The 27,698-nt window shown below is 38.4% G+C and overlaps 1 protein-coding gene across 6 annotated transcripts in view; it reads right to left on the bottom strand.

Moving 5' to 3' along the window:
* Nucleotides 1–24,987, bottom strand: part of N4BP2 (NEDD4 binding protein 2) — an 89,684-nt gene extending 64,697 nt beyond the window's left edge. For 3 of the 6 annotated variants that reach the window (XM_070372286.1, XM_005901988.3, XM_014480205.2), the window contains exons 1-4: nucleotides 10,649–10,730; nucleotides 8,468–8,807; nucleotides 3,365–4,505; nucleotides 46–170 (exon numbers count right to left, since the gene is read on the bottom strand). In XM_070372286.1, the coding sequence (XP_070228387.1) occupies nucleotides 46–170; nucleotides 3,365–4,505; nucleotides 8,468–8,693 (1,492 nt within the window). In that variant the 5' untranslated portion in view covers nucleotides 8,694–8,807; nucleotides 10,649–10,730. Of the gene's footprint in view, nucleotides 1–45; nucleotides 171–3,364; nucleotides 4,506–5,905; nucleotides 5,999–8,467; nucleotides 8,808–10,016; nucleotides 10,152–10,648; nucleotides 10,731–20,209; nucleotides 20,274–24,912 lie in introns of those variants that run through there. The other 3 variants (XM_070372287.1, XM_070372285.1, XM_070372288.1) reach the window with 3 other exon arrangements.
* Nucleotides 24,988–27,698: the final 2,711 nt, after the last annotated feature.

Genomic DNA, 27,698 nt, shown 5'->3' with positions numbered 1-27,698 from the left:
TTATATTGCTCTTAATATTACCCATCACTTGACGTCTATCCTTACCACGATTCTGGTTCCATTCATGTGCTTCTCCTAAGTATCTTACATCAAACTGGTATTGTCCATTTATGTAAAAATAATCATCAGTACTAAGAATAACTCCACTTGGATTATCCTCTTGCAAAGTCCTGTGAATGATAAATGTAATTATTTTCATTAATTATTCTTCTAAATTCTCTCTCCTGATTTTTGCAAGGTCATAATCCAAATTAAAAATTCAAGTATCATTATTTAAAAGAATAAAGATACTTTATTTCTCAAACAAATCACATTGAAAATCTCTAAGCAGAAGTCTGACTCCCAAGAAAACCGAGGCAAGTCTACTTTGCTTTACGTAAATTATTATTTCGGAAACTTTTAAAATATATTATGAAGTTCTTTGTCCTTACTATAAAGGTATGAAGGTTAACACAATTTTAAATATCAAGAAAACCAGTAACTAACAATGCTTCAAAATTCTTATCAATCACATGCATCTCCCTCATCTGGCCACTTGATAAACACAGATCTACCTTACCCGCTCTATGCTGAAGGTCACTTCCAGGTAGGCAAGTACCTTGATATTTAATTCTACTTTAAAAGTAGAGGAAACTCTTAGACTATTCATTTAATCAGCTCAATTATACAAAGTTAAGGACTTCTCTGGTGGTCCAGTGGTTAAGAATCCACCTGTCAATGCAGGGGACTTGGGTTCAGTCCTTGGTCTGGTCCAGGAAGATTCCATGTGCTGCAGGGCAACTAAGCCCATGTGCCACAACTACCGAAGTCCCAAGGCCCTAGGGCCCATGCTCTGCAATAAGAAGTCACTGCAATGAGAAGCCCATGCACCACAATTAGAGAGTGGCCCCCGTGCACTGCAGCTAGAGAAAGCCAGCGTACAGCAGTGAAGACCCAATGCAGCCAAAAATACATTTAATTTAAAAAAATTTTAATAAATAATACAAAGATAAGATAGTTTTATAGGGGTTTTCTGACTCCTCTCTTTCTTTTGGCCACATTAGCTTGCAGGATCTTAGCTTACCAACCAGAGACAGAATCCAAAGCGTGAAGTCTTAACTACTGGACCATCAGGAAAGTACCCCATCTCTCTTTCTTGACTCTGGAATTTATCTTCTATATAACTGAGATACATGTAAAAAATAAGCAAAGAGAATCCACAGAGACATAACAGTGCTACCCTCTTGACATATATGTATATGTGCAACTGATGACCACTTTGCTGTACAGAAGAAACTAACACAAAATTGTAAAACAGCTATATGCCAATAAAAACCTATTTTATTTTATTAATTTTATTGTATTGGAGTATAATTTACTTACAATGTTGTATTAGTTTCAGGTGTACAACAAAGTGACTCAGTTATGCATATATATATATATATCCACTCTTAAAGATTCTTTTCTCATATTGAAATATATCTTTTGAATTTGATTTTTATTAGTATCTATTAAGCAAAAATAGGATTCCCTGATAGCTCAGTTGGTAAAGAAACCGCCTGCAATGCAGGAGACCCCTGTTTGATTCCTGGGTTGGTAAGATCCCCTGGAGAAGGGAAAGGCTACCCACTGCAGTATTCTGGCCTGGAGAATTCCATGGACTCTATAATCTATGGGGTCACAGAGTTGGACATGACTGAGCTACTTTCACTCTCACTTTAAGAGAAAGAGGTGCTGTTTTAATCCCTGAGCATCCATCAGTAAATTGTATTCATGAAGCTTACATTGTAGTGAATGCTCACTTGATCTCACTTTCTGAGACTCCTTCATTTATCTTCTCTTTTACCTCTAAGCTTTCCCCTCTGACACTTCACATCTATCTCAGCTATCTTTTAAATTTTTAACCACACTTTAAAGATCCCTTTTCAACTGTTACCCAACTTCTCTCCTTAACTGCTTTAGTATAAATGCTTTTTTAAGGTCTTAAGGTCTTCCACCTTTCCAGGGCAACAAAAGTATTTTTCAAGATAGCCATTCGTAGCCTTCTTTCCAATAACTCTGAAAGTCTTTTTTCATCTTTAATTTTCCTTGGACACAACAGCTTAACACTGTGGACCACTCTCTCTGAGAAACTTCAGCTACCTATCTCTGCACTTCCCAGTTACTTCTCTCTTTTCATTCAAATTTTAGCAAGCTCCAACTTTGTGACAAGCATTTCTTTCTCTTCCTAATCTCTAACCGTAGCTGCTTCTGGCTCTGAGGACTCTGAAACCTACTTCTTCAAACCTGTGTCACAGCTCTATTACCTTTTAAGGTACCCTCTTTTGTTTCAATCTTTCACAAAATGAAGTATCATAACTGACTGTAGTATCTATAATATTATTTCCTATTCTTGTGGTCATTAAATCAAAGAGAAAGCCTATGTCTATAGAAGAATATATTTATAAATATATGAGTAGAATATGTGGAAATTTATTGGAAGATAAATCCAGACTAAGAAAGGACATTAAAAAAACAACCGAAAATGAGCTTATCAAGGTATACATGAGTGTTCCCAAAGACTAGATACACCTAGGATAAAATAGAAAAGACTCAGCTGAGAACAGCAAACCATGAGAGAAAATAGATAAAACTTAGAAGGAAAAGGGAAAAATTGGCAAAAAAAATAAATTAGATGTAAATATTCTGGAATTTAAAGAAGAGGATTGAAAGAACTTTGAAAACAACACCTTTTAACAAGTATCACTGAAAGTATAACGAAGTTGCCTCTATCCCTGACTCTGGTCTCTGAGACCAAGACATCCACAACGTATCTTAACTACAAAAAGCACACAGATGGGATATATGAGATATATGTGGTACTGAGGGTACCACATTTTGCAAGGAAAAAAAAAAAATCACTGAAAATTTGAAGTTCTCTGATTACCAATGGTTCATCCTATGTTCTCTTCCTTCATATTATACATTTCTAAACCTTATTTAACAACATGCTACAATTCCAAATTTCCAACTACCAGCAGAATTCTTGTCAAGACTTTCTTGAATTCAAAATCAATTATGGCCCTTTATCTATATAATCAAAGCTGAATTTATCTTTCTCCCACTCAAATTAGTTCTCTTCCACACGAACTTATTTCTTTTGATTTTACAAGCTCACAATCTTGAAACCACCTTTAATTTTTTTCTTCTATTCTGTCTCTCAAAATGATATTCTAAGACAAAAAAATTCAATAAAAACTTCTGGAGAAAACAGTGCTATTAGCTACAAAGTTAAAAAAATTAGTAAACATCTCTATGAAGTAAAAACATCTCACATAGTCAAGCTATTATAAATATTCAAGTTCACACATTACACTCATTTTTTAAACTCAATTAAACCTCATACCTTGCCAGAAAAGATTTTCCTGATCCTGGAAGGCCTCTGAGAAGAACGAGAACTAGTCCAACATAAGATGATGTCTTCTTTCTTACAGCCTGAGAAACTGGAGCTTCTTGTACCTGGTAAGCACTCGCTCCCTCTTTGCTTCTCCACACCTTTGTGGGGGAAGCATGAGAAATCACTGGGGGTGGAAACGCATAGTTGACAGGCCTCCAGTGCGCAGCTGTGGTTACAACAGGAGCCACAAAGCCATGGTTGGCTTGAAAGAGGTCAAAAGCAGGAATCATTGGATTCCACATTGGTGGAGGTGGGGGAGGAGGCAGCAGTAGAGGGAGAGGGGTTAGTACTGGGCAGTAATTCACATCCTTCCCCTTTGGTGGCAGTTCAGTATGTTTGTGTGGCTGGAAACTGAATTCTTCAGAAGGTACAAAAACATCAGGGACAGATGTGGACTTCTGATCTCCACCTGTACCTATTAAACCAATCCCTGGATTTTGGACAGCAAGGTTTAGAGGAGCCTGAAGCTCATTAGCATCCAAATCTACAGGGGCTTGAGAGAACTGAGTCTTAACACACTCAGATTCCGAAAGCTCTTTCTGAATTTGGTTGCTGCCATCCATCAAAGTGTCATTATCTGCATTTAAAGAACTACTGAGAAGAGAATCTTCCAATGCCACTGTGTTATCTTTTGTAAAACTTTTGGACCCATTTGAAACTGAATGTGAAGTTAAGGAATTTGAACTTAATGCAGAGACAGAAAGCTCTAAATTTTCATTGTTCAAATCCATATTTTGGGTAGAAAGAATGGGAGTCATATTACTTGAATCTGAACTTACAAATGAACTCGGGTCACTAAAATTATTAACATCTTGCAAAGGCAAAAATGAGTATGCTTGGTTATCAGGAGAAGAGTTCAATTTCTCAAAAGCATTTTGTATTAAAGAATCTAAATCTTCAGTTAGCTGCATGTCCAAAAATGAATCCATTTTTGAATCTTCACTCTCTTCTTTTGGAGGACATTTTTCCATTATTTCACATTTCACTGCATTTACTTGTTTCTCAGAAGCAACGAAGTTTGTTGAAGACGATTCTTCTATCTTAGCATCAGTGGCTGATAATTCTAATAGACAATCCATGGCATTTTCAACTGTACAACAATAAGAACAACAATAACAACAATAAAATATACCTATATGGATTGAAAACAGTAAAACATGATTTAATTAAAATTCACATAAAATTATACTGACTTTACATTGAATGAAATGTCAAGAAATTTATAAATATTCAAGTCATCTTTAACTTAACATTTTACTAATATATAATTCTGTATAGTGAAAGATTTGAATAATGGAGACATGCAATGTTGTTACTTTCAGACAAACAGTAATAAACTAGGCCAATAAACTGCCATCAAGTAGATATTCTCTGATGAATTTATTGAGTAAAAGAAAAATATCTGGAACTGTATACTTTAGGGTTGTTTATAAAGATACTAAAACCAGTTGCTCTAATCAACAAATACTTACCTACTACATGCTGTTTTAAGTATGAAGTATTTTATTTATTAATAAGTATTCTAATAAATCTAATTTGCTTATATGGTCCATACTATGAATTTCACTTAACACAAAAAATGTGCATGAGCATGTACTACATATCAGACATACTTTGTACAAGGATGAACAAGATAATAGTTTTTACTACACTCGAAGGATTTTCGCAGTCTAATGGAAGCAACTGAAGACGTTAGAAGACAATTATAGTATAATATAGATTAAATACTGCACACTCTTAATAATATACAAATGCCTAAGCAGCCTTATAGGAAAGTAAGGAAAGATTTCACATGAGGTGATATGTAAACTGGGAGTTGGAAGATCAAAAAGAAACTTGTCAATACAGAATGGAAAGGCAAACCCAGTCCTAAAAACACACAGCATGTTTAAGCTATTGAGTTTGTTGGAATGCGAGTACACAGTAATATGGCAGATAAGAGAAGGAGATAAAACTGGAAAGGGAAATCAAGTAAAATTGGAAGGGTCCTCTATTTCATGGTAAGAAATACTAATTTTATTTTCCAAGGGAACTTGAAGGGAAACTACCTGTCATAGCATTTGGGCTAGATGTTTTGTTGTCTCAATGAATCTTCAAATTATACTACAAGCTATAGTATTCCCAGCACAGAGATGAAGAAAATGAAGTTTAGAAAGTATATTAACTTAGCCCACGTCACACAGATAATAAGTGACAAAGTCAGGACTGGTGTGTCGACTCCAATGCTGAGCTCCCTCCATTACAACATAAATATAGAGAAATTAGAATTGTTAAGCATCTGAAATCTGAGGCTTTTTCATATTATTTTTGTGTATTAACTTAAGGAAGATAAATGTGGAAACAGCACAGCACAGTAGGTAAAAGCTCTGGTCAGGAATCAGAATGACATTTAAATCCCTACTTGCTGGCATGAACACTTTGAACAAGTTAGTTAACTTTCCTAAGCCTTGATTTTCTCATTTGCAATGTGTGGATAACAAAAGTACCTACCTCATAGGGTTGTTGTGAGGATTAAATGAGATAATCCATGAAAAAGGGCTGTGCACAAGGACTGGCACCTAGTAAGCACCCAATTAGTGTTCCCTTAAGAAGAAAAACAAAGAGGGATTGGAGGGGGCAAGCCTGGCAGAGAGACCGGTTAGAAGACTATAGCAATAAACATGGAAAAAAGGGAGGGAAAAAAAAGGCGGGGCGGGGGGAGCAAATATAAGAAGAATTTCTAAGAAAAAACTACATGATAGAAAAATCACAAAAGATCAACCAAAAAAATTAATGTGTATATAATGAAAAACAGTATATGTAAAAAGAAGTAAAAGATCAAACTATATACATAAAACACAGAAGTTTTTACAGTGTTGAGAAAAATTAAAACAATGGTATAAAACAATGAAAAACACACGAACAATTCACACAATACAAGAACTAATAAACAATCATATATAAAAATGTTAACATTTCTCTTTATCTAAAAAAAAAAAAAAACCATTAAAGAAAAGGTAAAATCTTATTCCTAAAATCTTAAAAGAATACCACTCAATGTTGATAAGGCTGTAATGAAACCCTTATACAGTGCTAGTGTCATTACAATTGGCACATTTATTTTATAAGGTAAATTTATTTTTTAATTAATTTTTATTGGAGTATAGTATAGTTGATTTACAATGTTGGGTTATAGTTTTTGCTGTACAGCAAAGTGCATCAGTTATATATATACATATATCCACTCTGTATTTTAATTCTTTTCCAATACAGGTCATTAGAATATTGAGAAGAGTTCCCTGTGCTATACAGTAGGTCTTTATTAGTTATCTACTTTGTATGTAGTAGTATGTATATGTCAATCTCAGTCTCCGAATTTATCCATCCCCCGCTTTCACCCCTGGTAACCATATGCCACACCTCTTTAGTAGGCAATTCAGCAAATGTTTCCAAGAGCCAAAAACTGTCCTTACCCTGTGACAGAAGAAAATAAAACTTCGGAATCGGGAAAAAGCCAAAAGACGGAAAAGGTTATTCATACCAAGATGTTCTTTGCAATATTAATTATTCATGTAAAACATAGCTATAATTAAATAAATTAGAGCATAATAACCCAACAGAATAACCCAACAGAATATTAGAAAGCTATTAAAAAATATAAAGACTGCGGCCAACTGAAAAAAATACTTATATTAGGTTAAGTTTTAAAAGTAGAATATACAATGTCATAAATGTTATTATTCAAACTACTCAAAACATCAGTATTTATGAAGGAGGTATAGAGAAGATCCTGGAAAAGAAAAATGTTTTTTGTTAGGATGTAAGGGTAACATACTGATATTTTCCTTGTACTTCTTCATTGTTACTAGTCTGCGTGCAAAAATAAATTTTAAACACACCAAAATTAGGAAATATATGTTGAAGCCACAAATAAAATTGTAAACACTATTATTTCTGAGCATCATGTAGACTGCTGAAAGCTGGTTTTCTGCATACATAAAAGGATAGATAAGATAGGCTCACATCATAGACTGTGGAATGTAAAAAAAAAAAATTTGAAGTTTACCCCATTACCAAAATTCCCCAAACCTAGAATAATTTTACTTATACTAATCATGGCCAATAGCAATATTAAACATCAATATTTAACTTACTCATCCATTTAAATTTGACAGTTTCCCCTGTCTGCAAACATACATCTAAACAATTTATTACAAGTCATTAATAATTTACTGCACTGAAGACTTTATCAGAACAAAACAAAAACTCAATCCTTACTGGGAAAAAAAAGAAAAAGTCCTATGAGGTACATACTATTATTTTTCTCTTTAACAGATAAGAAAACTGAAACCCAGAGAAGTTAAGAGGTAGAGCTGGAAAATCAACCTAAAGCCAATTTTAAATCACACTGGTCTATTAGCCTCAACGCTTAATCAGCTCTCATTTCCATAATTATAATTACCTTTTCACTCAATAAGTATTTACTGAGGTCCGAGCAAGTCATTTGGTATTTAGGGGCTGGAGATACAGCAGTACAACAAAACAGTTTTTTAAATCCCTCTCTTCATAGAGTACTCCAGGTCAACGGCTCTCAACTGGGAATGATTTTGCCCCTCAGGGAACATAAGATGATATACAGAGGTATTTTTAATTGTTACAACTGCAGGGGTGGGGCAGGGGATGTGCCACTGGGATCTAATGGGTACAAGCCAGAGATGTTGCTGAACATCCTATGATGCCCAGGAAAGACACTCACAACAAAGAATTATCTGGTCCAAAATGTCAATAGTGCCAACCTTTTCGAGAGGGAAGATAAAAAGAAATAAAACATAAAAGATGAAATCTACACATACATCTTATACCTAGAACTATACATTTCTTGAAAGAAGAAACGATGTTTTATTCTTTACATGCCTCATAATACTAAACTTAGTACCTTACCCACAGCAGATTTTCAAAAAGTAATGAACAAAATAGAAATAACGTAGTCATTTTCTGTATTACTACTGGTCATGGCATAGTACATAAAACCTTTTTATAAAATGCAAAGGGTTCAAACTAAACTTTTCTCACCTTTGAAATCACATTCAGAAAGCATCAAATACACTACATCAGGATCCAGATCAGAAAACATCTCTGAGACACTGGTGAAGAGTTCTTCCTGATCAACCTTTGTCTCATACACGGAAGGAAGAGTAGTGGTTGGCTCCTCATGACTAGTAACACTGGATACAACTTCCTTAGAGTTTGTGGTCTTCCGAAAAGGATTTCCCCCAAGATTTTTCCTTCTCCTTGGCATTCTGACTTCCAAAACTAAAATGTCTCCCTTTTCTTATTTAAGATGTTTGATATTTAAGTCATACCTCAAAGAAAATAGGGTTAAATATCTTGCACAATCCAGTAGTAAAAGGACCTAAAATAGAAAGCAAGTTGAAACACTCAGACTATAGTTATAGTTCCAGATCTAAAATTGGAATGACATCTTTATTCAACTCTAAGAAAGTACCATCAACTCTGGTGGGCAGCAAAGCCCAAGAGCAGTCACACAATTTCCCTCTCCAAAATATTCAAGTTTTTCAGGATTGAACATGTTAAAAATTAAGATATTAACAAATGTAATATAGTTTCAGAATGGTGAGTACACTACTTCGGCACAATTACTTCATTTAAAAAAACAACAACACAGTATTCATAATGAGGATGCCTAATGAACACTTATTTGGATGTCTAATAGGCATCATAAACTTCACATGTCCAAAACTGAGCTCCTTATCACATACTTCACACTTGTTCTTCTTAGTCTTTCCCATCTCAATTAAGGCAACTCTATCCTTCCAACTGCTCAGGTCAAAAATCTTGGAATAATTCTTGACTCCTCTCATCCCACATCCAATTAGTAAGCCAATTTTGTCAATGCAACCCTCAAAATGTATCCAGAATATGATCATTCCTCACCATTTCCATGGCTACCACAGCCTTGCCTGGATTAGTATAAAAGTCCCTTAACCTCCTTGCTTCCATCCTTGCCCCTTCGATCTACTGAGCACAATAACTAGAGTGACTCAGTTAAACCACAGGTCAGATCACACCTCTCTTCTGCTAAACTATCCACCAGCTTCCCATTACACTCAGGATAAAAATCAGAACCCTTAAAATGGCCTATAGTGAAGTGAAGTCGCTCAGTCGTGTCCAACTCTTTGCGACCCCATAGACTGTAGCCTATCAGGCTCCTTCCTCCATCCATGGGATTTTCCAGGCAAGAGTGCTGGAGTGGATTGCCATTTCCTTCTCCAGGGGATCTTCCCGACCCAGGAATCGAACCCGGGTCTCCCACATTGCAGGCAGATGCTTTACCGTCTGAGCCACAAGGGTACAGTCATCCCTATTCCTCTTTCCCTTGCTCATGTCACTCGAGCCATACTTCATCTCCTTGTCCTTCAAACATCAGTCATGCTCCATCTTAGAACTTTTATATTTGGTCCCTTCTACCTAAACTACTATTATCCCAGGTATCTAAAAGATGTATTTCCTATCATTACTCAATTGTTACCTTCTCAGGAAGTCAGTTGTCCAACACCACTTACCCTTCTTTTCTTACTTGAATTCTCTCCATATAACTTACCTTCTAAAATAGTATATGTGTTTCATCCACTTGTTTTATTTATTACCCATATTCCAGCAAAACGTAAGCTCCACAAGGGCAAGGACTCATAGATCTGGAGAACTCTGACAATCTACTTGCTTTCTCCTCTTGGATCTATCTAATGAACAATTCAAATGTAACATTATCTAAAACCAACTGATATTTTCTCTGAAACCTGCTCTAAACATTTGGCCTGGCTATAGTCATTCTCCATCTGTATTCCTGTCTCCTAAATGGTCTCCCTGTTTCTACACCTCTTGTCCCTTACAGTCTATTTTCAATATACCAGCCAAAACGATTTTCATACAACATAAGTCAGAATGAGTCACAGTATGCTTTAAATTCTCAACTGGCTCTCCATATCACTCAGAGTGAAAGCTAAATTTCTTACTATGGTCCACTTCCACTTTTGGCCTTTAATATACTTTTTCCCAAGATATTTGCATTGCTAACTCTTTCACCCCTTCAAATCTCTGTTCAAGTACCACATTCAATGATTTCTTCCTTGATTATCTAATTTAAAATCATGTTCCCCATTTTTTCTTTCCCAATCTCCCTTTTCTGTTAACCACCCATTGCCCTTAACACCTTCTACATTCCATAAAATTTACCTTTTAATTAAATTTATTGTGTCATAGCTCTCTCCATCTTCCAGGACTGCAATGTCAATATGGCAGCCACCAGCCACATGTGCCTATTTAAATTTAAATTAAGTAAAATTACATTTTATATATAAATATCAGATAAAGTAGATTTTAGAGCAAAAAAAAAAAAAATCAGCAAAGATAGAGAACACTATATAATTATAAAGGATCAATCTGACAAGAATTCAGAGCAACCCTAAATGTGTAGGCACCAAACAGAGCTACTAAATTAAGTGAAACAAAAACTGACAAAACTGAAAGGAGAAATAGACAAGCTTATAATTATAGTTAGAGACTTCAACACCCCTCTCTCAATAAGAGTAAACAGACATAAGATCAGCAAGGATACAGAAGAACTCAATAACACCATCATTTAAGGATCTAATCAACACTTTTACACTCCATTCAACAACAGCAGAATGCATATCCTTTTCAAGAACCCAAATAACATATACCGAAATAGACCATATCCTAGACTATAAAACAAACCTCAACAAACTTGAAAGAACTGAAATCATATAAAGTATGTTCTCTGACCACAATGAAATCAAACTCAAATCAATAACAAAAAGATAATACAAAAATCTCCAAACACTTGGAACATAAGTAATACACTAAATAATCTATGGGTCAAAGAGGAAGTCTCAAGGAAAATTTTAAAATACACAAAAATGAATGAAAATGAAAATATACCATATCAAAATTTGTAAGACACAGCTAAAGCAGCAATTGCAAAAATTTATAGCAAATTTATAACTATAAATTCATACATTAAAAAAGATGAAAAGTCTCAAATCAATAATTTAACTTTCCACTACAAGAACCTGGAAAAAGAACAGCAAAATAAACCCAGAGCCAGTAGAAGGAAGAGAATAATAAAGAGCAAAGGAGAAATGAATGAAACTGAAAAGAGAAAAACAATCACTCTAGACCCTGCAGACATCAAAAGACTAAGAGAATACTATGAACCAGTGTACATACAGAAGTCTGACATCTTATATGAAATATTTATTTCTCAAAAAACACAAATTATCATAACTCACCCAACAGGAAATAGATAAAAGCCCTATGATTTTTAATGAAATTTAATTCACAATTTACAAATTCCCCAAAAAAGAAATTTCAGGCCTAAATACCTTCAATGGATAAGTCTATCATATATAGTCTCTTTCAAAAATAGAAGGAACACTTCTTAATTCGTTTTATCAACTCAGTACTGTTACCCTGATACCAAAATCAGACAAAGCAGTACCAGAAAAAAAAAAAAAAAAAAAAAATTACAAACCAATATCCTTCATGAATACAGACATAAAAATCCTTAGAAAATATTACAAACAGAAATCAGCAGTTTATTTTAAAAGAATTATACACCATTATTAAATGAGGTTTATCCTAGAGATACAAGGTTTCAATATTCAAAAATCAGTATAACCCATTATATTAATAGGCTAATGAAGAAAACCTTAGTTGCATGAATAAATTAAGGAAAAAAGTGACAAAATTCAATACCCATTCATGATAAAAACTACCCAAAAAATAGGAATATATGAGAACTTCCTCAAAACCCTACAGATTACATTTCATTTAATAGTAAAATACTATATGTTTTTATCCTAAGATTGAGAACAAAGCAAGGATGTCCACTCTCACCACTCTTATGAAATACAATGCTGGAAGTTCTAGCCTATGAAGTAAAGGAAGGAAAGAAAATAAAAGATATAAAGATTCAAAAGGCAAAAATAAAACTTTTCTATTTGTAGATGACACAGCTATCTATGTGTAAAATCCCAAGGAATCAATAAAATCTCCAACATGAGTTCAGCAAAGGATACAAGATAAATACACAAAAGCAACTGTATTTATATATCCTACCAATAAATACATGAACATTATAATTAAAAATACAATATTATTCACAAATGCTCAAATAATGAAATATTCTGAATAAACCTAACAAAATTTTTGAAAAAGTAGATAAATGGATTTATGAGCTGTTAGACTCAATATAGTAAAGATGTCAATTTTTCTCAAATTGACATATAGGTTTAGCACAATTCCTATCAAAACCCCAGGAAGATTTTTTGTGGATATGGACAAGATTATTCCTAAATTTAAATGGAAAGACAAAGGAACTAGAATAGTTCAAACAATTTTGAAAGAGTAAAAGGATTCTGTTGATTCCATTTTAAGACTTACTATAAAGCTACACTCATCAAAACTGTATGGTATCAGTGGAGGGACAGGCACACAGATCTGACAACAGATTATAGATTAGGAAACAGAAGACACCAACATGAATATGCCCAACTGACATCTGACAAAAATGAAAAAGCAATTCAATGGAGAAAATATAACCTTTCAACAAATGGAACTGGAGCAAATAGACACCCACAGATAGAAAAAGAAAAATCTTGGCCTAAGTCTCACACTTTATTTTAAAAAAAAACTCAAAATGGATCAAGGACTTAAATCCATAGTAATATAAAACTTTTAGGAAAAAAAAGAAAATCTTAAGGATCTAGGGCTAGGCAAAAACACCAAAAGTATGCTCCATAAAAGGAAAAACTGATTAAACTATACATTATCCAAACTTAAAACTTTTACTCTGTGAACAATCTTGTTAAGAGTATAAAAAGAAAAATGACAGGCTGAAAGAAAATATTTGCATACCATGTATCTGACAAAGGACTAGTATTCAAAATATATAAAAAACTTTATCAAAACTCAAAGTAAAAACAAACAAACAAAAACCAAGTAATTCAACTAGAAAGTGAGGGGGGGGGTGAGGATTTCACCAAAAGGATATACAGATGGCACACAGGTACAAAAAGAATTTCAACATCATTAGCCATTAAGTAAATGCAATTTAAAACTACAATGAGATATTATAATACTTATACATCTGTTAGGTTGGCAAATATAAATAATAATGACAATAGGAAATCCTAGCAAGGATACAGAGAAACAGGATGGCTCATATGCTGCTGATAGGAATGTAAAATAAAAAAAACCACTCTGGACAGCAGTCTGGCAGTTTCTTAAACTAAATCTGGAACTACCACACAATTAAGTAATTGCACTTATGGACATTTCTAAGAGATGGAAAATTAGGTCTACCCAAAAAGCTGTACATAAATATTTGTAGCAGCTTTATTCATTATAATCAGAAACCAGAAAACAATTCAGATGTCCTTCAATGAGTACACAGTTAAACACACTATGTCACTTCCATCCCAAGAAGTTTAGTCAGTAATAAAAAGAAACCTACTATTGGCACACAAGACTTGGATGAAATTGCAGAGAATTAGGCTGAGTAAAAAAAGCCCATCCAAAAAGCCATGTATTGCATGATCCCCATTTGCTTAACATTCTTGAAATGACAGAAATACAGAAATAGAGAAGATTAACAGTTGCCAAAGGTTGAGGAGGAGGAAGGAAGAGGGAGTAGTGGATGTGGCTATGAAAAGGAAATTTGAGGGATTTTTGTGGTGATGGAATTGTCCTATATCTTGACTGTTTTAATATCAATACCCTGGTTGAGATGCCATAAGGCATTTTGCACATGTTTCTTTCATTGGGGGAACTGGATGAAGAGCACAAATTTCTCTGTATTATTTATTACAACTGCATGTGACTCTCAGTTCAGTAGCTCAGTCGTGTCTGACTCTTTGTGATCCCATGAACTGCAGCACAACTGGCTTCCCTGCCCATCACCAATTACCAGAGTTTGCTCAAACTCATGTCCATCATGTCGGTGATGCCATCCAACCATCTCATCTTCTGTCGTCCCCTTCTCCTCCTGCCTTCAATCTTTCCCAGGATAAGGGTCTCTTCAAATGAGTCAGTTCTTCACATTAGGTGGCCAAAGTACTGAAGTTTCAGCTTCAGCATCAGTCCTTACGATGAACGTTCAGGACTGATTTCCTTTAGGACTGTGGTATGATCTCCTTGCAGTTCAAGGGACTCTCAAGAGGCTTCTCCAACACCACAGTTCAAAAGCGTCAATTCTTTGGTGCTCAACTTTTTTTATAGTCCAACTCTCACATCCATACATGACTACTGGAAAAACAATAGCTTTGACTAGGTGGACCTTTATTGGCAAAGTAACGTCTCTGCTTTTTAATATGTTGTCTAGGTTGGTCATAGCTTTTCTTCCAAGGAGTAAGCATCTTTTAATTTCATGGCTGCAGTCACCATCTGCAGTGATTTTGGAGCCCCCAAAAATAAAGTCTCTGTTTCCATTGTTTCCCCATCTACTTGCCATGAAGTGATGGAACCAGATGCCATGATCTTAGTTTTCTGAATATTGAGCTTTAAGCCAACTTTTTCGCTCTCCTCTTTCACTTTCATCAAGAGGCTCTTTAATTCCTCTTCACTTTCTGCCATAAGGGTGGTGTCATCTGCATAGCTGAGGTTATTGATATTTCTCCCAGCAATCTTGATTTCAGCTTGTTTTTCATCCAGCCCCACAATTTTCATGATGTACTCTGCATATAAGTTAAATAAGCAGGGTGACAATATACAGCCTTGATGTATTCCTTTCCTGATTTGGAACCAGTCTGTTGTTCCATGTCCAGTTCTAACTGTTGCTTCCTGACCTACATACAGATTTCTCAGGAGGCAGGGAAGGTGGTCTGATATTCTCATCTCTTTCATTCTCATCTCTCTCATCTCATCTCATTCTGAAAGAGTTTCCACAGTTTATTGTGATCCACACAGTCAAAGGTTTTGGCATAGTCAATAAAGCAGAAGGAGATGTTTTTCTGGAACTCTTGCTTTTTTGATGATCCAGCGGATGTTGCCAATTTGATCTCTGGTTCCTCTGTCTTTTCTAAAACCAGCTTGAACATCTGGAAGTTCATGGTTCCCGTATTGTTGAAGCCTGGCTTAGAGAATTCTGAGCATTACTTTGCTAGCATGTGAGATGAGTGCAATTGTGCAGTAGTTTGAACATTTTTTGGCATTGCCTTTCTTTGGGACTGGAATGAAAACTGATCTTTTCCAGTCCTGTGGCCACTGCTGAGTTTTCCAAATTTGCTGGCATATTGTGTGCAGCACTTTCACAGCATCATCTTCTAGGATTTGAAAGAGCTCAACTGGAATTCGACCACCTCCACTAGCTTCGTTCGTAGTGCTGCTTCCTAAGGCCCACTTGACTTCGCACTCCAGGATGTCTGGCTCTAGGTGAGTGATCATACCATCGTGATTACCTGGGTCACGAAGGTCTTTTTTATATAGTTCTTCTGTGTATTCTTATCACCTCTTCTTAATATCTTCTGCTTCTGTTAGGTCCATACCATTTCTGTCCTTTACTGTACCCATCTCTGCATGAAATGTTCCCTTGGTATCTCTAATTTTCTTGAAGAGATCTCTAGTCTTTCCCATTCTATTGTCTTCCTCTATTTCTTTGCACTGATCACTGAGGAAGACCTTCTTATCTCTCCTTGCTATTCTTTGGAACTCTGCATTCAAATGGGTATGTCTTTACAATCTCAAAAAGTTGTGTAAATCAACAAAAAGTTATGTGACTCTACAATCTCAAAAAGTTTAATTTTGAAAAAGAGTATGTAAAACTAAAAATTCAGTTTCTCAGTCATACTTGTTACATTTCAAGTACTCGATAGCTACATGTGGTTAATGACTATCATATCACATGTGAACTTTTCCATAAGCACTGTTCTAAAATATAAGTTCCATGAGGCAAATGAATATCTCATTTTAGAAAGTTAAGAAGTTTCATTTACAGAAAGTACAAACTGAATGCCATAAAGAAAAAGAAGTACTAAACACATCTAGCCACATTTAAATATAAAATACCTGTATATCAAGAAAAAAGTTAAAATATGTATAATATATAGTAACTGTTTTCAATTTCTTCCCCTTCATCCTTTCTTAAACATGATTTTGCCCTACCATTTCTACCACTATACTAAAAACTGCTCATATCTAAATCACCAATAACCAATGTAGATGATCAAAGTCAAAGATAAAAGGTCTAATCCACCAGGAAGATAAAGCAATTCTAAGTTTGTATTCAACTAGTAAAAGCCCTCTCTCTGTAACTATTATAACAAGGAGGTTCCCACCTCAGCCACTACCCTGCTCCTCACACATACATAGAGGAGAGGAAGGAGAAAGAAAAGGGAGAGAAAAAGCAGTAATAACATAAAAGATTTGAGTCATGTAGTATAACTTGACTTAGTATCTAAATAACACCGAATCCAATAACCACAGAATATTATTTTCAAGGTCATAGAGAATTATGCAAGAATCAATAGCGAAAATGTAACTAGAAAACCAAATTATATGAAAATTAAGAAACATACATCAATACAAAGACAAATTCATTATGTAAACTACATATTAATACTGATTTTAAAAGAATTATTAATAACTATAAATTATAAACAAATAAAAACAGTATACATCCATATATGTAAGATACAATTATAGTCATGCATAGAAGAGCATACAAATACATATATTAAAAAAGAAAGGCTAAAAAATCAATGATCTAAAATAGATTTATTGAATTTTTATAGCTCCAGAAACTATACGCAAAATACCCTATGTACTCTGTACACCCCAATATGACTGATTGTACATAAACCGTATCCATGCCCTACTCAATCATTTCTTTCCTACCAACTACCTCCCACCAAAAAGTCTCTATCCTCTCCTACCTTTAAAAATTCTAATTCTAAAAAGTTCACATTCCTGTACTGGAAAAACTGTTTGAAATCTGATTTCTCAATGCACCCTGAATTATTAACTCAGAATTCTTAACTGAGTTAATAGGAGAATTCTTAACTCAGACTGTCCAAACTCCCAGTATTTCCTAAGCAGTTTGTTTCTTAAAAGCAGTTTACATTCACTGTTTCAACTTGCCACTTTCTGTTGACTTCTTGATCCAGTGTAATCTGTCCCCTGCATCTAGTAGTTTTTCTCTGGCTGCCCTTCTCAGTTTCCATCATTGATCTCTTTTCTTCTGTTCGCTCTTTCAAGTATGATTGCTACCCCAGGTTCTATTCCCAACCATCTGCTCCACCACTTTTTTCTAGGTCCATCCAAACCCACTGCTTCCATACCTATGACTCCAGCTAAGAATTCTCTCCCAACTCCAACATAGTTAACTGCTTTGAGGTAGGAGATAAGATAGGCCCTTGGGCTGGACAGTTGGTATTTGTCAAGCAGAGTAAAACTGAAACTCTGTTTCCCTCAGACAGACCAAGGATAAAAGCTACCAGCAAAAGCTGAGCTCTGTTGAAGTGAACAGATAAGATAACCACTCCTGAGTCAAGGAAAACTTCCCTGTCTGCACATGAGTAGGAAGGCTCCTTCGGGGGGTCAAAAAAGGAGAGAGCACCACCCCTCAGTAAGTGTGGACACACCCCCACAGGCCTCTGAGGTAGAATTCAACTTAGCAAAAGTTGCACACACATGTTGGAGAAGGTCCTAGGGCAGGTCAGATGGGAAAAAGGAACAAGATAATTCGCCAAAGGTAAACAAAGACCTTGAAAGACTATCCTATATAAGTGATTTAAATCACCTCTTTATTGTGCTCCTTCTCATACACTTACTCTCCCAATGTGTATTTCTGCCTTGTGTGTGCGCGCGCTTGGTCTTACTTCAGTCTTAATATCAACAAGTTTAAAATAAACAAGTGTGCTCTCCCACTTGTGGTGCTGTGTCTCTAATAATAAACTTTTATCTGTTTTTTTACAGTTTTTGCCTCCTTGAAACATTCTTGCTTTCACACAGGAGCAAGAGTCAGGGCCATTTTGCTTCTAGACACCAAGGTCTAGTGATTTTCTAGCCTGGTTTTCATCCAGGCTGCTGCTACTGCTAAGTCACTTCAGTTGTGTCCGACTCTGTGCAACCCCATAGACGGCAGCCATCAGGCTCCGCCGTCCCTGGGATTCTCCAGGCAAGAACACTGCAGTGGGTTGCCATTTCCTTCTCCAATGCATGAAAGGGAAAAGTGAAAGTGAAGTCGGTCAGTCGTCGCGTCTGACTCTTAGCGACCCCATGGACTGCAGCCTACCAGGCTCCTCCGTCCATGGGATTTTCCAGGCAAAAGTACTGGAGTGGCGTGCCGTTGCCTTCTCCGTCATCCAGGCTACCCACATTCAATTCTTAGGCAGGGAACTAAGATCTCTCTTCAGGACTATTCACTGATGTCTCTGTGAGTTCAGCCTCACAGACATATCTACTTGGACACTACTTAGCCAACAAAGGTTCGTCTAGTCAAGGCTATGGTTTTTCCTGTGGTCATGTATGGATGTGACAGTTGGACTGTGAAGAAGGCTGAGCACCGAAGAATTGATGCTTTTGAACTGTGGTGTTGGAGAAGACTCTTGAGAGTCCCTTGGACTGCAAGGAGATCCAACCAGTCCATTCTGAAGGAGATCAGCCCTGGGATTTCTTTGGAAGGAATGATGCTAAAGCTGAAACTCCAGTACTTTGGCCACCTCATGCGAAGAGTTGACTCATTGGTAAAGACTCTGATGCTGGGAGGGATTGGGGGCAAGAGGAGAAGGGGACGACAGAGGATGAGATGGCTGGATGGCATAACTGACTCGATGGATGTGAGTCTCAGTGAACTCCGGGAGTTGGTGATGGACAGGGAGGCCTGGCGTCCTGCGATTCATGGGGTCGCAAAGAGTCAGACACGACTGAGCGACTGATCTGATCTGATCTGATCTGATAGGCACTTCAGTCCTAAGAGTTCCAACTTAAAATGCTTCAGTGACTCTACAGCTCCCTAGACCAAGTTTCAACTTTCCAACTGTAAAGCATTCAAGGACTTTATGATTTGGTATGATTTGGCCTCTTACCTACCCCTACTCATCTCTTCCTCTAGTCTTCCTCAGGTACCCTCTGCTTCTCCTATATCTAATTATTTGTTTCCCAAAGTAGACCACTTCACATCTCTGTGCCTCACACATGTTCCACACAAAAGTTCCTCTACCCCATCCTACCCAATCCTTATTTCTTGGCTCAAGTAACTTTCTTTCACGAAAGTTTTCCAGTATCCCGAAGTCTGATCTACACAGAGCTGCTGGTGCTGCTGCTGCTGCTAAGTCGCTGCAGTCGTGTCCGACTCTGTACAACCCCACAGATGGCAGCCCATCAGGCTCCGCCGTCCCTGGGATTCTCCAGGCAAGAACACTGGAGTGGGTTGCCATTTTCTTCTCCAATGCATGAAAGTAAAACATGAAAGCGAAGTCACTCAGTCATGTCCGACTCTTAGCGACCCCATGGACTGCAGCCTACCAGGCTCCTCCATCCATGGATTTTCCAGGCAGGAGTACTGGAGTGGGGTGCCATTGCCTTCTCCAACACAGAGCTGCTACTGCACCTTAAATATACCTCTATCTTAGCATCTGTGTACTTGTTTGTTTAGACTGCTAGTCTATAAGCATCTCACAATATGTTCTTATTTAGCAAACAAGAGCTTAATAAATATTTGTTATATGCCAGCAAAAAACAAAAAGTCAATTTAGTTCTTTAAAATATTGGACTTACCATTTCAGTAGCTTGACTACTCAGGTCCATAATACAGGGCATCTCTTTCCCATGAATAAAATATCTAGGAAAATAAATTTGAAATCAGAAGGGTGGTTAAGATTCAGAATGAATATTCTCTGCCCAGAACTCCTTCCCCCTTACTCCACCAGGGGCCTAATTTCTGCTAACAGACCCCTGGCCAAGTAAGTAAGCACATCACATGACTTAGGCTGAACTAGGCATATACCTCATCCCCTCAGCTGCAGGAATTGGTCAAGGGACAGGCACGTGACCAAATCTATCTAGAGCCTCTGATGGGAGTAGCTAAGTAATAAGTCTGTGCTCAGGAACCAGGTCCCAACATATGGAGAAGCATACCGGAGTAGGAGAGATGGTGCCAGTGTCACAGATGATAAGTACAGGAAGGACTGAGAATTCCCTGAGAGTCCAGTGGTTAGGACTTTGCACTTTCACTGCCAACTCTGACCGTGGTCAGGGAACTAAGATCTGCATCTTTTCTGTAAAAGGACCTACACAGTATGCCTTTCCTACTTAGAAAACTTGCATCTATCAGATAGGTCTTTCTCTTCCCTACTAGGTAAACCCCAATATTACTATTTAATTCCCTTTTAATACAGTCTACGCAAACCACATCTCTTTTCTTTTGTGGCTACAGCATGTGGGATCTTAGTTCAAGGATGTGGGATCAACCCATGCCCCCTGCAGTGGAAGGGAGAAGTCTTAGCCACTGGAAAGCCAGGGAAATTCCTCATGTCATGGTTTAAGGTAGTCAGTTTACTTCTTTCTTTTGTTACACTCTAACCAGGACACGGTGAGATGACAATGAGCAATTACAATGAGAATGTAGAATGCTAGGGAAAGTAGAGGACTGGCTTCCCAGGAGAGGCATCACCTCTATGGAGATCTGAAAAATAAGTATGAGTTAACAAAACCAAAGGGGAGGGAAGCAGGGAGCAAAGGAAGACGTTCTAGACAGAGGAAAGCTTCTGTACTCAAGTAGATTTAACAAATTTGGCATCTTGAGAGAGAGATGAAGTAACTGAATATGACTAGCAAATTGAGGGCAAAAGGAAAAAGTGACAGGATGAAGAAGTCAACAGATGCCAGATCATGATCCTGAAAGCCAAATTAAGAAGTTCAGACTTTAACCTGAAGGCAATGAAAAGCCATACACACAAAAAAGGTTTTGAGCTGAGGAGTTAAGGGTTTAAATGTGTTAGATTACTCCAGCAACAGTGGGATAAAGTAGATGGGAAGGCAAGACTGGAAGCAGGGATAACCACTTAGGAGGCTACTGTGGCAATCCAGGTAAGAGATGATGCTGACCACTAAGTAGGATAGTAGTCTGGGAATGGAAAAAAGATACAGATTCAAGAGAGATTAAGGAGACGGGGCTTCCCTGGCAGTCCAGTAGTTAAGACGCCAAGCCGCCACTGCAGGGAACGTGAAGGTCAGGGAATGAAGATCCTGTAGGCCTCACAATGTGGCCAAAAAAAAGGAGAGATACTAAGGAGCAAGAATCCAACAGGGCTCAGTGATCTATTAGAAAATGAAAAGAAGAAAAGGAACAGCCCAGGTTTCTGCCAAGTTATTATTAGCAGTGCCTACTACTTATCAAATTCTTACCACATATGCATTATCTCTTATAATGTTCCCCTAGGAAGAAGAGGTAGTTTGTTTCATATTTTTGGTTTGAGGCTGGGAAAGGGAAAGTTGATAATCACTATAGTTTGGGATATGCTCAGTCTGGGTCACCTGTGAAATACAAATGAACGTGTTATGAAGGTAGACGATAACCTGAGTCAATTTATCAAGAAACAGCTCTGGGTTGGAGACATAAGAATTATCTACATACAAATAGTAACTGGGAGAAATATTTTTTAAGAGTAAATATCTTCTTTAACTCTGAACTTCTACTGCTGGGGGCTCGGGTTCAAATCCTGATTGGGGAACTAAGATCCCACATGCCATGCAGCAAGGTCAAAAAAAAAAAGAAAAAAAAAATCTCCTTTATTCATGCCAATATTTATTTAATACCTACACAACTATAGCTTTGGAACTAGAATTAAGGGGGAAAAAATGAGTAAAATTCAGTGAAACTCACAGTTACTATTCGGAAGGGGTAGTTCCATATAGCAGTAAGTGGATAGTGGAAATACTACATTCAAGGTTCAGAGGTAAGATGATGAGTATGTGATTACCTCTGCTGGGGGAAGAAAGCAAAGCAAACTTTACAACATATACCACCTAAATTTTGAAGGTCAGCAGAGAGTTTAAGAGGGGTAAGGCAGGGAGAACAGTGAAGACACTACAGCCAGAAGAAACAAATTCGAAGACAAAAGAAAAAAAATTTTAAAAGATAGCCTGCTTCAGAACAAAAAAAAAATTAAATATTATTCATGTCAGTCTCCCAAGCTAATTCTTAAATTTAATAGAGTGAACATATTTTAAAAAAATTTGAAAGACACATGGGGGAAATTCATTCTAATACTATATCATATTAAAGTAACATTGTGAGATTAAATGATACAGCTACAAAAATCCAATAAAAGATGGAAGGATCATTATTAAAAGTTAAGAGTCCAGATATAATCCTAATGACATTTGGCTTACTCATTGTCTGGCATTGTAAATATATTAAAAATTCAATCTCTTCTTTAATTCCTAATAAAACTACTACCACAGGCATTTAATAATGTGATCTGCTAAGATCCAATGTTTGATCTGATGAACTGAAATTCTTCCCAAGACTTACAATGTGAGTTTGCATATAAAAAGCTGAATAGAAGAAAGGCAAAGATGGTAGCTCTTTTCTAAAATTCACATTGACTTATAAATGGTTACTGCTTTGCATATCAAAAGATGCATAACCATAGATAATCATGAAGAAAAGGGAGATTTTAAGAGAAAATCCTCACACAGTATTAAAAAAAAATGCCCCTTCACTGACACTATTTATTTAGCCTCTATTGTGTACGGATACTATGCCTACTTCAATAAAGAGAAAACATTCCATAACTTAAGCCCCATTTTTCTATGAAGTCCAGTATTTAGTCCTCTTTGCTACCCCCTTCAAAGCAGCTAAAGTCAACAGGTGCACAAACTGACATTCGTTAAGTACTAAATGCTGATTTGTCCCGGGTTTTGTTTTATACGTCTTTTTTCATGAACTAAAGTGTAGTATTCTTATGGAAAAGCAGCCATTTCTTTCCTATTCTTTTCACCATCTCCATCACCGTAGCCCCCACACCCCGCCGTCCTAGCACGGCCACTTGAATAATAAAGCTCTGGCAAAGGAACAAAAAAATGTTTATTTAATTTGACCTTGCAAAACGGGCAAAGAAAATTGAACCACCTTGATTATCAAAACACAAACACATGACGTTTACATTTCTTAACGCTTTTAAGAATTATTTCATTGAAAATTGAAAGATGAGGGTTAAAATGAGTTACAAAAGAGAGCCAGGCGTTTGAGAGAAAAACAATGGAAATAATAAAAACAGAATGAAAAGGCTGCTGTTAAGATGAAAAAAAAAAAAAACAAAAACATTTTTTTAAGTGGGGGGCGAGAGGCAGCTGCAAATCAGCCACTGTTTTCTGAGAAGCCAGGTTCATCTCCAAGATTTTCTTCTCTAAGCTCAACCAATCCCCACCTTTTCTGAGTTATCCAGTCTCCAGGCAAGCAGCGCTTCTTGATTGGCTTAAAGATGCCGAGTAGAAAAACCAGCCAATCCTGTCTTGAAGTCAGAATTGTGCTATGGAGACATTACAACCACTGCATGGCGAGAATGTGTACAAACCTGTCCGTGCCACAAATATCAGATTCTAGTTCTAAAGACTGTTGCAGAAAAGAAGATTCTTCCAAGCCAACACTGAGCGTGATCTGGCATTTACACTTTTTAAAATTACTCTCTCTTTCTGAGAGAGAGAGAGAAAAAAGAAAAATTAAAAAAAATAAAAATACCACGTTTTAACCAAAAGAGCTTAAGGAATAAACTGCCCCGGGTCGGATGACTTACTCTACCTAAGACGGATTTTCAAAGGGACCTCTCTGGAGAGTCCGGATCACAGTAGGGCTCAAGGAGGGAGTCAGTGAGGATCAAAGTTGCCGTGGGGGAGGGTGGTATGGACGACGATCAAAGAGACACAGATACCAGTAACCGGGAATGCCTCCCCACAGTACCCAAAATCAGAACTTGCAGAGTGAAAGAATGTTTGGATTTGAAGTGAGTAAATAAAACGGCTGTGCTAGGGCTACGTGCTCCGGTGGGTGGCCCCAAGTTCCAAGAAGGTTCCGCCTGGGAAAGCCAAAGGAGCTCGGAGGGCCGCCAGGTCAAGTCCCAACGGGAACTAACAGGGAAGCCCCAGGGGGGCGAGAGGGGTGTGTCAAGGGCCCAGAGGCCCGCTGGGGCCGGGAAGCCAGGAAAGCGGCCACTGCCTCCGCCTTCACCCGACCTCGGGCGGCGAGCCAGGGCCCGCCTCTCACCGACGCCTCACTTCCCTTCCGCCCGGGCGACCGGGCCCGCGGGCCGGACTGGAGACCGCCGCGCCGGACCTCCACGTCCGGAGGTTGGGGTTTCCGTCCCAGCGCCTCCCGCTGCTGCCTCAGGCCCTCCGCTCGGGTTTGGGGACCCCGGGATCCCCTTCTTCCCGACCCTCAGCCCAGCCCCGCCGCTCCGCCTCCCACCCGCCGCCTTTACCTGCTCCAGAAGCAGGCGGAGGGCGTCGAGGCCGGGGCCGCGTCGTCGAGTGTGCGACGCGGCGCCGCGGGTCCGCAGCCCTTTCCCGCCGCCACCACAGCGCTCTCCGGCGCGGCGCAGGGCTGGCGAGCGCGACGGCCGCCGGGGGGAGACGCGCGGCGGGCGCCTGGCGGGGAGACACTGCCGCTCTCCGTCCGGCCGGGGAAGAGCAGCCTCACAGCAGCCAGCCGCGAGAGGGCGGGTGGGCGGCCGAATGGGGAGGGGTCTCGGAGAGCAGGGAAGGGCTGCCACGTCGCCCAGGTGGATCGCTGCTCTCCGCCTCCCCCGCCCCCGCCGGCTTCGGGCCGCGACCTCTGGTTCGTTCTCGGGCTCAGGTGGGGCGCGTCGGCCCGCCCCGCCTTGGTGGCCCCGGTGACCCCGGCCCGCAGGCTCCCGCCTCTCCGTCTCCCCTCAGTGAGCAGGTCCCGGCCTGGCCCATTCTGCCTTATCGGGCCCGCCCTCCCCCGCCTCGAGCGAAAGCCTGACGTGTTTCTCCCTTCCCTTGTCATGGGGTCACACGGAGGAGCAAGCCCTTTCCAATGTGTCGGGGTTTCGAGGAAGGCGGGAGTCGTTGTGAGCTAGGGAACGCAGCAATAGGGGCCTGAAATTTCTGCGGAAATAAACTGCGCGATAACCACAGCCGTGCCTAAAGCCTCTTTCACTCTCTCCCAATCCCCCAAAAGCAAAAACAGAAACACAAGGTCGTACTCGCTGGTCGCGGCGGGCCCGCCAGGTCGCGGGTCCCGGCGGCAAGTTGAGAACGACCGCGAGGCGGACCAGGCGGCCTCGGCGTAGCCTAACTGGGCAGCTGACTCTGGGCGAGCGAGGCCACGGCGGCGGCTGGCGCGCGAACCCCGCCTCCGCGCGCGCCGAGCTGTCCGCGGGAGGTTTCCGGGCGCGCGGCCCGCTGCCCCTCTGCGCGCTCGGGAGTCGGACGCAGCGTGGCCGCTTTGGAGCCGGGAGACAAAGAGGTTGGCCGCGGTCGCGGCAGGGACGGAGGTCTGCCTAGCACCAACCGGCGCGGCCCATGTGCCTTCTGAACAAGCTGATGGAAGCACAAAAAAACAGAGCTTGTTTGCAACGTAGGACCGCAGGCGCTGACCTTTGCCCTGCTTAGAGCTTCAGTTTTCAGGTGCCGAGAAAAAGGAAGGAGGTTTTCTTCGCTTTTGCGATCTCTCTGTTGTTAGACTGTCACCCAAGCCTGCCCCATTTTTTTTTCCTCCTAAATTCTACCTTCCTTGGTTTCCTGCTATGTGTTCTATCGTGAAATGTTCAGTGTTTTCGGGTACACGAATTTTTTCCCCCTTGTTTTCTGATAGTGGTGATTATGGTTAAATTCGTTTTTTGCCCCGCCCTCTGTTCCCTTCTCTTTGCAATTACTTTTTGTTCCGTCGTCAGTGTTTTTCGTAGAGAAACGAAATAGTCCCCGGACAGACATGGAAGAGACAGTCTGTCGATGTTATTATAGTAATTGCTTTAAACTGAATGGAAATTTGGGAGGAAATGTAAGTGAATTTTTATCTTCATTTAGGTCTAATTGGAACACTTAACTAAAGAAAACATTCTAGGGTGTTTTTTTTTTTTTAGAATCTCGAAATATTTAAGCAGAGATCTCGGGATGGTCAATTTTCTAATGAAACCAACCACACTGGGAAGGATTTCTACCCCCCCCCCCTTTGTGTGATTTTTGTATTTTTGAAAAGTTTCCTTGAGCCCCTGTTTAGAAATTACAATGCAAATACCTCTGTTATTGCTTTTATTAATTTCGAAACACAAAAATGTTAACAAAGTACCCCAAATCGCAATATCTATATAACCTTAACATTATGTTGCCTCCTAACAGCCATTAAAAGAGACTAATAACAGTGTTATATGTCACTTGAGGAATGAAAGAATCCTAGTAATTATAAACTTCAAACAAATCTAGAAAGTTAATTTTGTTCATATGAAATATGTTCAGAACGATACTAAAAACTGGCATTTCTTGTTTTTTCCTTTGATCATTGTTAAGGATTTATCACATTCTTAGGTCTGAACAATAAGAAGTAAAGTATTCTTAACACTGGAAAACATATCACCCAGGAAGAAAGCGGGGGGAAGTGTTTGCTTAGTATATCAATGAAAGAAAAACATAAATAAAAGTTCAGAAAATCAGACTCTAATAAGGAACAAAGCAGTCTTTACTCAACATTCACAATGCTAGCCTTCGTTTGTGAATATTTATAAAGATTCCCTCCTTCCTTATTGGTTTAAATTCTAAGCCAATAGGAAAAGTACAACACATCTTTTAAAGAGTGAGACATAAGCATTAGGTTAAAACATTGGATAAACGGATTGTTTATCATGCTATTCTTATTTCAGATCGTGTATCTTTTAATTCTAAAGAAGAAATTTAAGAATCTTTGAATTATTGAGTATCTTGATGTAACTTAAATAGCAAGGTGCTACTCCTGGTCACATTCTGCTCTCTGTAATCTTCCTGTTGGTTTTGTTACAATATTTAATTCTCTAAAATGCTAGGTGAATATGAAGAATGGTGAAATACTACTGCTTAATCTTTTAGATAAATAAGATGAACCCTGGCATTTCTTTAGATGAAAGACCAGCCTTTAAGTAAATAATAAAATTTACATTTTTTTAAATTTCTCAGATTTTTGTAATAAATTTTGTAATTTATTATAAACAAATATTTTATATTTATCTAAAGCATCTTTGATCTGTTTAATGGCTAAATTCTAAGCATGCTT

This window comes from Bos mutus, chromosome 6 (genome assembly GCF_027580195.1).
Source record: "Bos mutus isolate GX-2022 chromosome 6, NWIPB_WYAK_1.1, whole genome shotgun sequence".
NCBI lineage: Eukaryota > Metazoa > Chordata > Mammalia > Artiodactyla > Bovidae > Bos > Bos mutus.
Note: the sequence above shows the minus strand (reverse complement) of the source record. Positions and strands in the feature narration are given on the sequence as shown.